At 39.1% G+C, this 11,617-nt stretch overlaps 1 protein-coding gene across 3 annotated transcripts; it reads right to left on the bottom strand.

The window, feature by feature from the left end:
* Positions 1–1,696: 1,696 nt before the first annotated feature.
* TTF1 (transcription termination factor, RNA polymerase I) lies at positions 1,697–11,593 on the bottom strand. 3 transcript variants are annotated; one of them, XM_009322067.1, is made up of 12 exons: positions 11,512–11,593; positions 11,041–11,144; positions 9,970–10,880; positions 8,926–9,176; positions 8,366–8,551; positions 5,554–5,632; positions 5,134–5,264; positions 4,393–4,621; positions 4,005–4,094; positions 3,804–3,869; positions 2,999–3,084; positions 1,697–2,545 (listed from the first exon to the last, which is right to left on the bottom strand). In XM_009322067.1, the coding sequence occupies exons 3-12, from the start codon at positions 10,866–10,868 to the stop codon at positions 2,385–2,387; spliced, it is 2,178 nt and encodes a 725-aa protein (XP_009320342.1). In that variant the 5' UTR covers positions 10,869–10,880; positions 11,041–11,144; positions 11,512–11,593; the 3' UTR covers positions 1,697–2,384. The 3 variants fall into 3 exon arrangements, with proteins under 3 accessions (XP_009320342.1, XP_009320343.1, XP_009320344.1); XM_009322068.1 differs by having other exon boundaries at positions 11,583–11,593; XM_009322069.1 differs by having other exon boundaries at positions 11,528–11,569.
* Between the last annotated feature and the right edge of the window lie 24 nt (positions 11,594–11,617).

The raw sequence follows: 11,617 nt of genomic DNA, 5'->3' as shown, positions 1-11,617 counted from the left end.
TCCCCCAGCCTGGGGGGGCTCCGGGGAACCCAACAGCCATTACTTGCCTTCCTTCAGCTCCTTGTTTAAGACTTCACGGGAGAAGGGGGTGAAAAAGGCAAGTCCCCGTTTGATCTTCAGCCGCTGCCGCCGTAACGCTCCTCCACTTTGAAGTGCTTCTCTGCTGCAAACACAACCCTTGTAACCCAGCTGTCTCCCTCTTTGATAATGCCACACAGCTGAGAATTATTTTTTTTAGGACACCATTCAGGCCATTAACGCTTGAAGCGACACATCTGCTTGAATCACCGAAGTTTTTAGGGGACGCGCAGTGCTTTTTAGACGTGAAGGATCTGTCATGCTCTTATTTATAATGCAGCCCCATACACAAAGCTTTGTCAGTGTTATTTCCCTCATCATTCTGTGGCGCCTGTTTGTTGGGCTTTTTTTTTTTTTTAAACCTCTGCACGGAGTTTGCTCTGTTTTCAATAATATTCAAACACCCCCATGAAACAACTGCCTCCCCCACCTGCGCTCCCATGCTCCATGATGGCAAAGGGAAAAGCTGCTTTCTTACGCCCGCTTAAGTGCCACTGTTCAGCGAGTGGGAAATGATCAACAAGTACTCTCCTTCTCCAAGCAACCATTTGTCCACGTGCAAAGAGATTACAAACACCGAATTACCAAAGGAGATGCAGGTAAGGAATTGTTGCCCTGCTCCCTTCCCAGGGCAGGCGGCGGGAAGATGGACAGCGTCACCCTTTTTTCCTGTGCGGCAGAGGTCAGGTTTATAGTTCCAGCCCTGGCTTACTCATTTATTAAAAGCAGCTTCTCTGCAAAATAACGTATTAGCAAAAAAGTCTTCCTTTAGAAGTTTCCCTTTAACGCAAAGGATAAAATGAACCTTGTTATGGAGGCAGAAGTTTATTTCTGTGAGATCTACTCTACAAAACTCTACAGCCACGCAATCGTTTGTGCTCTAGCCTGCAGAAAATTCAGAGGATCTCCATCTTCCAGGAAAAAAAAACTTGAAAAACACAAACCGCTTAGATTTAAAAATTCAAGTTCTTCAGCTTTTAACCTTCAAACCCATAAGGCAACAGAAGCAAGTCAAAGACCTAAGTGCAAGGCAGCTGGCACATGTTTCCCCCACCCTATTTCACCTCTTGGGTGGAAAAACTTACGGGTGGCTGATCTCATGGGGTATCCTGCCTGTCCCACAAAATCACATTTGTTTTCTGTCTTCAGAGAGACTAAAGCCAGACTACAGCCAGACTACAGTTAAATATGGAAAATTCTCATTTAACATCCTTTGCTATAAGGCACAATCCAGAAGAACCTCCAACAAGGCCTTGATTTCAAGCCATTGAAAGTTCTGCATTTTCAATAACAATTATTAAAATTAAAGAAGGAAATTCTCACTCTTGAAAATGACCAAAAAGCAGCATGTCAGAGACCAAGTCTTCTTGCATTACTTTCTAATACAGCAGATAGGAAATATAAACAAGCCATACAAATACTTTACACACACAGTAAGATTTTTTTTTTTTAAACATTCATTTGGTCAATTTACAAATAATCACTCTAGGCAGATAGTTAAAAATATCATACAACGACATGAGTACAACCTCCATCTTATCCCTCAACTTTCTTATTAAAATGTAGAAATTCTCCTTGGCACAGTAAAAATACATATATATGTATGTGTGTATATATATATATACACACTGTCCATTTTGTCTCTCTATTCCAAATATTAACAAAAACATTTTAAATGCATTGTTCTGGTTAGCATGAAATGACATTACAATTTATGAATTGAATAGTAATGGACAAATCCCTTTTCTCTAGAAGGGCTGATAAAAGTATAAATCTACATCAAAAATAAAAATCAGTTGCTTTTAAGAACAAGATATCTGTTAAAAAAAAAAAGAACTCAAAGTTGTGCTGTTTCCATCAACACAGATGTCTTAAGATTTGTTTATTATAGAGATTTAAAAGCAAATTGAAAGCCTTTTCTCAGTTCCATGAATTTATTTTAAAATTATTTAAAATTCATTAAAGTTCTGAAAATCAAGTTCATGCACAAAGGGTAAACAGCAGCTTTCAACGCCATAGAAAACAAAGCAGTGGAAAAAATACTGGTTTTGAGACATTCAGAAAGCAACTTGGATGCTTAAAAAAAGACTTCTAAAACCAGAGCTAAATTAAGGTAACAAAAGGTGGCACAAAAACTGTATTTACCTCAGTCTTCAATATGAAACAAGAAAATCAGACACGCATATCTCTACTTTTTCCATTATTAGATAGCCTGTGTACCTGCAGTTGTTGATCTGCACCCACTTGCAACCAGATCCATTTTGCAGTTAAACATGCAGACTAGGAACTGGTTTTAAGGCAGTCAGTTAAACACTCTCTTCACTGGAGTCAAAAATGTCACCGAGTCGGAAAGCCTTCTTCTGTTGCCTGGCTGTTGAATTGTCAGAACTAAGGTGCTTCCCTTTCCTTTTTTCTAACTTTTCTTCAAGTTCTGGAAGTTTCTTTTCAAAAAGATAATCAATAATTTCTTTGAAAAAAGAAAAAAAAAAAGCAGTCTTAATTGGATCTGCAGGGGAGCTGGATGCCTAGGGGAAACAGGATCTCACAGACAGAAATTATTTTGTTAGTGTTAAATGTAAGAAAAATCTCACTATTCCATAGTAATTGCAGCGGCTGCAGGGTAGATCAGACACATACATACATGCAAAGATAAACTAAAAAGGCACAGTCATTAAACTTTTAAAGCCAAGGTACTAAAGAGAAGAGGTTGACAAGCACTGCATGAAGATGCCATTGAAAGTAAACTGTTATTAAATAAATTTTAAAAAAAGGCATTTAGTAAAAGAAGTATAAAGCCTGAGATTTTAGCCAATTTACTTAGGGGAAAGCTAATTAAGAAAGAATTGAACTATAATACATATTGTCTTAGATTCAAGCAAAAAACTTAAGGAGTATATATACAAACACCGGAGATACTGACCAGAAAAGGTCTTTTTTTGCCAAAAAGGGACACAGGAGACTTTTAGCTTATAAAATTTTGCTTGAACATAGGCTTTAGGGACATCTCTGAAAAGAGAAGAGTTCAAAGAATTAGTGGTGCAAGGAACTATTACAAAGTTTAGCTGTTACTGAGTTATCCGTTCATGAGAGTGACGCCAGTCAAACAGTATCTTAGCTTTAGGTAGAAAGGATGGATTTCAAACCCTAATCAAAACAGTTTTTCAAGACAGAAGTTCCCCTTGAAGGTAAGAACCTAAACCATGCCATTATACATATGTATTATATGTTTAGTGAAAAGTAGTAAATAAAAGTAAATGAAAAAACGGTAAATGAAACTGAAAGTATGTGGAAAAGGAAAAAAGCACTATAGAGAAAGTATAGCATTCACAGTATTGGTAATTTCATATTCAACACAGTTTGTTTGGAAGAAGACTATGATATTGTATTACACATTCCTATAACTATCCCTTTTTCCTGTGTTAGTTAATACCTGGAAAAGTCTTTTATCAAAGACTTCAGCACAGACTACACAACACAGTTTTAGTACACAGAGTGCGCTGGGAATACAATAAGGTTTGCCTGAGGCGGTTAAAATTAAGTTTCAGAGCTTATAGGCATGGTTTATTGCTCAGTACTATGCAAAGATATACAACTGTACGTTACCAAACTAAATGACATTTTCTATAGTTGCAGAGGCCTAAGAACTTTGATTCTTTTGTGGAATTTTTAAGAGTGCCTGCTTCAACTATCCTTTGTATCCATACAAAAAGGGGAAAAAAGTTTACCCAATAGTGTTACTGAGTTCTTCCCAGTTTACTTCATTAGCATCCTCCACTTTCATTTCATACAATCTGTGAACGTAATACAGAAAAGCGGTTGCAAAACCTGTATGAAACTGCAGGCGTGCCGTTCTCACCCTGCAAGCTTTTATAAACACAACTCAGAACAGTAAGAGATACAAAAACATTCCAGTAACTGAACTATACCTTTTAATAAGATTGATCTTGGCCTGTAATCCTTTGGTCCCCCTATATAACTGCTGCCCTTTGGTCATCTTGTTTGTTAAAATTGTAGTCCTTTGAAAACACAAAAAAGGTTTCTATCATTTCAAGAAATTCTAAGCTTCAAAAAAGAAGTGTCTTCAGGATGCTACTGCTGCCACAGAGAAGCAGAAATCAGGCTTCACTATCACAGCAAGAAGAAAACTTACCACAGCTAGCAGAGTTATTTGTCTCAAGACACATTTGCAACACCCGTTCTGTAGCCTACAACCTATTTATTACCTATCAATCATCGTGGTACAACGTTTTGCAGAATGGAGTTAAATACTCCCCAGAACACATTTTACTATCTCAGTTTAGTATAAAACCTTACCATTTCTGTTTACATTGTCTCCAATATCGAGTTCCCACTTTAGCTTCAATCTCAGTCCATGGTAATTTCTGGTACAGTTTCTCAGAGTCAATCAAGATCTCTCTATGTGACTTTTCCGATGATGAAAGAGAATTTGCATTTTCCGTTTCCATTCTTTTCCTAATCACTTCCTCCACTGCACGCCTTAACTTCTGGGTCTCCTCCTTTGACCAAGGGCCATAATTAATAGCTAAAATAGAAAAATAAGGTTAAGGCATAATTTATCATAAATGATTAGGGAAAAAAGGCCAAAGAGCAAATGCTTCACTTTGCATTATTCTTATTTACAGGACCAGCTTCTTAACACACTTCCCAGAAACTCTTCTGCGTACCAGGTTTGAGAGAGGAGTTCAGCCTAGTCACTAAAGAATAGCACTGATCCCTAGTTTCTATCTTTTAAAACCCAGTTGCCAAATTCCTCCCGCCCTCCCCCTGAAAGCATCTATTGACACGCCAGTTCCTTTTAATGAAGAGTTACATTTGTTCCACTTCTTTTCCCTTTTCTGTCAGAGGCTGTTCTTATCCCTTCTGTATGAAAATGCAATCAGTGGTCTGGAAAAAAGAACCACCAGCACAAATTAATTTTAAAAAAATCCACTCTAGGGATTGTTTCCTAAAGTTTAGGGCACATACAACATACAGTTAAAATAACTTCTCAAATTGAAATACGCAGAATGAATTGTTTTCCTTAAAATTACATACCCGATTTGATTTCAGAGTATTTCATAGCAACTGAGAGGTTAGAACGGGACATCATCTCAGAAATCTTCTTCCAATCATTGCCATGCAGAGCATGGTACTTCTTTAATTTTTCTTTTTCTTCCTTAGTATACCTAGTTGAGGAAACAGGCACAGCTTCAGCTGCAAATTCAAACCATTCCAATATCTTAAAAGAGCTGTAATCTTTACAGGCGTTTCAATGTTACTCATCGCTGCCATTTCAAGTCACGTGTTAGAACAGAGGACTTGATAAGGGCTAGTCAGAAAAATGAACCGTCAATTAAATCATAGTAACTGGCACAAATAGGAGAGATTATCTTCGTTTATATCCATTTTTAATGTACAAATAAACACCAGAGACTGGTATTAGCGTTCAGAAACTCTTTCAAATTACTCGCTTACCTCCCTTTGTAATTATTTGGGTCAAACATCTTCCTTGCTCGATAATAGATCAGCCTCCAGGGTCGTGGTATGCCCTCAGCTAGAAGGTAAACGATTCATTTCTAAGAAACATTTCTCACACTGGTGAGGCCACTTCAAAAAAAGCCAAAACAAAAAAAAACCAAACAACATACGTTTTCATGACCGTGTTGAAGATTATCTTAAGTTTTACTGAATCTTTCTATGTTTGGTTGTGAAATAATCAATGATAAGAACATCTTGATTTCAAGAAGTTAGCCTCTATGTTAGCATTATGGATGGGCTGCTGTGCTATTTGTTATCCGAGGCTGTGTTTGTTTGAAGTCCCTATTCTTTGGACCATTTAGCCTTAGTCCTTATTCTCTGGACCGTAACCAGAGCCCCTAGGTTCTATTGTATATAGGATGAGTTACTTGACAACCTGACAAGGTAGTCGTATATCTGGCCAACTTGGCAACAAAACTTACTTTTAAGGTGTCCTGAAGTGAACTGCCTTCATTATAATACTGAAAAACACACCCACAGGTCAAGAAGATCCTTGCCCAGGTGAAGACCCTTCCCCTGCGCAAGCGCAGTAACAGAAGAAAATGACACAGCAGATACTATAATTATATGCAAATCACTAACCCATCATTGTAACTGGGAGTGTACTACCTTGTAATTCTTGTGTATAAATGTAACGGTGATCTCGGCATAGGTGTGCTTGATTTGTGGAAATTCCACCTTGCACCTGGCGCCGCACTAAAGACTGCCTGCTTTCTAAAACTCCAAATTGAGTCTTAGAGAGTTCAGCATCTGCCGACTTACGGTAACACCTGTGCTGCCAGTGATAGATTCTCTCCAGTCAAGAGAACATACTCTGCAACACTTCAGTAACTGCAAAGGAAATAGTCTGAACAGAATCTCCCGAGGAGTTTCAAAGATATCATTGTTATGACTGTGGTAAGATTGTGAATGCCGACAGCTGGTAAATAATTGTGTATGTGTCTGCATTAGGTGTGGGTGAATAACGAAAACTGAGCTTTTGAACTCTCAAGCACAAACCTGTTACTCACTACCTACAAATTGTATGGACTGGCTGTAAATTTTGATAACATCTGGATCAAATCTAAGTAACATACTGAATACTCCCATCAACAGAGACGAGACAGCCACCAATCAGGAGGCTGATGAGATACTGTGCTTCTGCTTATACACTAGTTCAGTGGGGAAAACCAGGGACTGGGGGCGTCCAGCAAAACACAAAGTGAAGATTTTGGCTGAAAGATCCTTGAAGCGGGGGAAGATCCGCAGAGACCAACACTCGGGAACACATAACGGTCTTGGTCAGCAATGCCCAGGTGCAAGCAACTCGCATAACACTGACGTGACTTTCTGCCCAATTTTCCCAGACCAGGAGCAATCTCCCAGATGGGAAGGGAAGTCAACACCAGGCAAACGTGGCGATGCAGAGGGAATGATCGTGTGTGTGAAATAATCAAGGAGGAACAAATCTGTAGGCTCATTGATCCTTAAATAAATGCTAGTATCCAAATCCATTACAGGTTGTCATTTACTCTGTCTTGCCTATGCTAACGATACAGAACAAACACAGAAAGGAAAGCCACTGAGAAAGTGCACTGAGTAGATTCATCAGAGATGTTACAAAATGAGCATGTTTGCCATATAAAGCGTGAATGTTTTCTAACCCAAGGAAGCCTAACAAAATGAGGAAAGAGAAAGAGAAGAGATGCTCCTCCTGCAAACAGAATCTTAGCCATAAGAATTTCATTTGTTTTCCTCACATCTTGGAAAACTACTATCCTGGTTTTGGCTGGGATAGAGTTGATTTTCTTCCTAGTAGCTGGTACAGTGCTGTGGTTTGGATTTAGGATGAGAACAATGTTGATAACACACCGATGTTTTAGTTGTTGCTGAGCAGTGCTTACACTAGTCAAGGACTTTTCAGCTTCCCATGCTCTCCCGACTGAGAAGGCTGGAGGTGCACAAGGAGCTGGGAGGGGGCACAGCAGGGACAGCTGACCCCAACTGGCCAGAGGGACATTCCATACCATGGGACGTCATGCTCAGTACACAAACTGGGGAAAGCTGGCCGGGGGGGCCGCTGCTGGGGGACTGGCTGGGCCTCGGTCGGCGGGTGGTGAGCAACTGCACTGTGCATCACTTGCTTTGTATATTATTTTATTATTATTACTATTTTATTTCTATTATTAAACTGTTCTTATCTCAACCCACGAGTTTTCTCCCTTTTCCGCTTCCGATTCTCTCCCCCATCCCACTGGGGCGGGGGGAACTGAGCGAGCGGCTGGGTGGTGCTCAGTTGCCGACTGAGGTTAAACCATGACAGCTACCTACTTTGGGTAATGACCTAATTTCTTTCAGTTTCTGCCATCACTCAGCCCTAAACCTGCCACCTATTTATGTGCTCTAAGAACAGCTGACAATTTCAGAAGGACTTAATCACACCTCCCATTAATAAATCACTATGCTTAATTAAAGCCTAACAAATAATGCACCTTAAGCCATAAAGCCCAAATGCAAGTTTGGAAGTCTGTAAGTGCTGCTGGTCATGACGATATTTTAATCTCTAAACTCTTCATACCCAAGAAAAGATAGTAAGAATAGTATACTGTACAGATTATCAACTGCGTACTCTCAGCAGCATACTCCTTTTCGGCCAAATTTAGCGACATTAGTGCTTTTCAATAAAAAATTGTTTTAGAAAATACATCATGATATCACCAGGTTGTGGAACGTAACATTCAGCTATTTGAAAAAGAACTTAAATACTTACAAAGTTTTTCACAAAAAAGATGTTCTGCTTTTAGGCGACTGATAGTTTCCTTATCTTCTGGATACCTCGAGGTAAACAGGAGTTTTTCAGCACTGTCTATTCCAGTAATCAGTAAGAACTCTTCAACATTCTTCCGGATTTGATTATTTTCCTTCTGGGAAAATCTGCCAAACTTGACAGCAATACCTAAAATACACAGAAAGTTTTATTTTTAAAAAAAAAACAAACCTCAAATACCATCTCTTGTGCATTACATTTCAGGTTTTAGCAAAGGTATAACAAAAGATCAACAAATTCAAAAAGTGAAAAGAGAAAACTGAAAAGAGACAAAACAAGAGCTGGGATCAGGTAATTTACACGTACGCTTTGGACTGTAATTTGACAATGAGGAAGCAGATGCTACAAAGTACATAAACAGAAAATAGGTCCATGGGAACAAAGGGAACCAGACTCCATGGATGTGACAGACATGATTACAAAACCAAACTATTTTCTCTCTGTCAAAACATTAGCACAGCTGCACAGTCCTTCCTCTCTGCAACAACATTTTGAGAGCTCACCTTGTTTTTTAAACTGTTTAAACCTCGCTAAGTCTCTTCCAGCCATCTTCCTGATTGAACTGTCCGATATATTCCTCACATGAGGAATAAACTCTTCCAATTCTTGTTTTGCAGTATCCAAATCCACGATTAAACACATGGTAGAGTCCAGGCACTCTTCATCATCCAGACTAAGCTCATCAGAGGCTGCCATTTCAGTAAAGGAACTATTCTGGTCCTTCTTTCTATTTGATGCCGAGGGTTCCGGTGTCCTGATATAAAAAAAAAGAGTAAAATAAAATACACCACTAGAGCTCCAAAACAAAGATTTTGTTAGTATCTCTACCATTAAAAGAATCAACATGTTAATTAATTAAAGAACAAGTAATACTTCACGCATCCACCCCCTTGTATTTCCAACCTTTTAACACAGACATGATTTATTATCAAATTTCTATACTTACAATATTCAAAGAGCTTGCTGAAGGTTTGAAAATCTGCACTTTTCCCACAAAACTCTCACACGTGGACATACAGAAGAAATAGTGTCTCTTGCTACCACTGACAACACAGAACTTTTCCATCTGTCTCTTACTAGTGCTCTTATTGTGGGTTCTAGATACTGTAAAAGCACCAAGAGCTACTTACATGAGCATTGTTCGCACAGAACATGAAATTCTGTAGTTGACCTTACTAGTTGCTTGGTAGAAATGCTTATGCTCACTACAAAAAACAAATTTAACAAATGAAATCCCTTTCTTCCCCCTTTTCTTACTAAACATGAATCGCTTACACATAAATTATTTCTATACCTACAGTTTTTAAATAGAAGAAAATATTCTATGTTGAAGGCAATGGTAGTGGATTCCTACAAATCTTCATTGTATCTTCACAAGATAACTAAGCTCTTAAAGTAGATCTCTACATCTTAACATACTGTAAAGGTTTTTGAAGTTGCTTTTAAAAACACATACAAAACAGACTGAAGAAAAATCTGGGACCCAAATAATGTGATAGAAACATGATGGGGGGAAGAGAAAAAAAAAACACAAAACCTAAACTTACATTACATCAGATTCTGAAGAGCTTTCTTCCATGACAAAAGCGCTGCTTTTTTTTGCCTTTCTAGCACGCACCGGCGTTTTTCGAGGAGATGGATCAGCTGCTTTAGTCGGCTTAGAAAAATTAGCAGGTACATCCGTCGAATCTTCACTCACGGCAGGGGAAGCATCACGGTCACCATCTTCGTGCCATTGCTGGGGCGTTGCCGCACCACCCTCTTCTGTAGGTAACGGCAAGACTGTGTCTTCCCTTTGCCTGTTTTGCTCGGGAGATGACAACAGTGACTGGCCAACGGCTACATCTGTGTCTTCCTGCATGTCTTGGGTACTACTGCCTCTTTTCTTCTTCCTCTTCTTTTTTGATCTTTTATTGTCATTTTTATCGTATGTTTCTGCGGTAGGCAGCTCGTGCACCTCACCCTCTTCAGGCAATTTATCTTTTCTTTTCTTCTTAACAGATTGTTTTAAATAAACGTAGTCAGCATTGATCTCCTGACAACTATCAGCGCTGTGCAGATTTACTGTGACACAAGTTACCTCACTTTGCTCATCTGCGCTGTCGTTACGCTTCCGCTTCTTTTTTTTCTTTTTCTTTTTGTTTTGGGAAGCATCCACACCAGTTTCATTACTAATTTCATGTTCCAGTCCTACACAAGAATTATCTAATGAAGACTGTTGCTTCTCCCGCTTGTTTTTGTGTTTTTTCTTCTTCTTACAGCCTTCACCACTCTGTGCTGCTTGATCTTCAAACAGCAGTGGAGAAGCATGGCTAAGCTCTGCATTTTGTATACTTTCTCGTTCATCATTTTCATGTTTCTTATTGTGTTCTTTGTGTTTTTTCTTACTCTTCTTCTTGAAAAAATCCTGAACTTGAAAATCATCTGCACTTGCTTTTTCTGTCATATTTTTTCTTACCTTAAATAGAAAACATAGATTATAGCACTCGAGTAAAACTTATGTACCATTACACACTGTTACACAGTAAAAAAAAAAAAAAATTTAAGAAAACCCAAAACATAAAAATACTACGGAACTACTCAATATTTTCTTAGAAACACAGAATAAAGATACTTACTCTTCAATCCAGCTAATCTTGGAAAGTGACTATGAGAAAGCAACACCTTCTTCATCAAACAGATGTGCATCACACAGGCTGTATTCAGCCTTACAACTGCCCTCCTATAACAAACATACACTTTAATAACTATTAGCTTTAAGTTGATTTTGAATAACTAAGCAATGACAGACTGCTATATTCAACTCTGCTTTCAGCACTGAAACAGCAACAAGCTAAAAGTAATAAAGAAACATTAAACCAGTCAGCGCTAAAACCGAGTTCTCCGATTAGAAGCTTCTGACTGGCTTTGCCCGCGTTCAAACAGGCCCAAGCCCAGCCAAGACCCACCAGCTCCACCGGACTCTGTAACCAGAAAAAAATCTATTCCTGAAAACCACAGAGTTACACAGAGCAGGCAGGAAGCGTTTTTTAAGCACCTTTTCTACGGCCGGCACGTAAAAAAAAACCCACAGAACAACATCCCGTCACCTCTGAAACACAAGACCTGGAATTTCACATCCCCGACAGAGTTTCCAGCGCTGACCGGCACCAGACGCGACCTCCCCGCCGCCGGGAAGCGGCCGCTGCAGCCCCG

The sequence above is a fragment of the Pygoscelis adeliae genome, unplaced genomic scaffold (assembly GCF_000699105.1).
Source record: "Pygoscelis adeliae isolate BGI_AS28 unplaced genomic scaffold, ASM69910v1 Scaffold114, whole genome shotgun sequence".
Classification (NCBI taxonomy): domain Eukaryota; kingdom Metazoa; phylum Chordata; class Aves; order Sphenisciformes; family Spheniscidae; genus Pygoscelis; species Pygoscelis adeliae.
Note: the sequence above shows the minus strand (reverse complement) of the source record. Positions and strands in the feature narration are given on the sequence as shown.

What these genes read in the sequence shown, in the direction of transcription:
- TTF1 (XM_009322067.1), bottom strand. Translation starts at nt 10,868, where the DNA reads ATGACAGAAAAAGCAAGTGCAGATGATTTTCAAGTTCAGGATTTTTTC. An exon ending in ATACTCTGAAATCAAATCGG is followed by an intron (nt 4,622 to 5,133) that starts GTATGTAATTTT and finishes TTTCTATTTTAG; the next exon opens with CTATTAATTATGGCCCTTGG. An exon ending in AGACAATGTAAACAGAAATG is followed by an intron (nt 4,095 to 4,392) that starts GTAAGGTTTTAT and finishes GTGTTTTCAAAG; the next exon opens with GACTACAATTTTAACAAACA.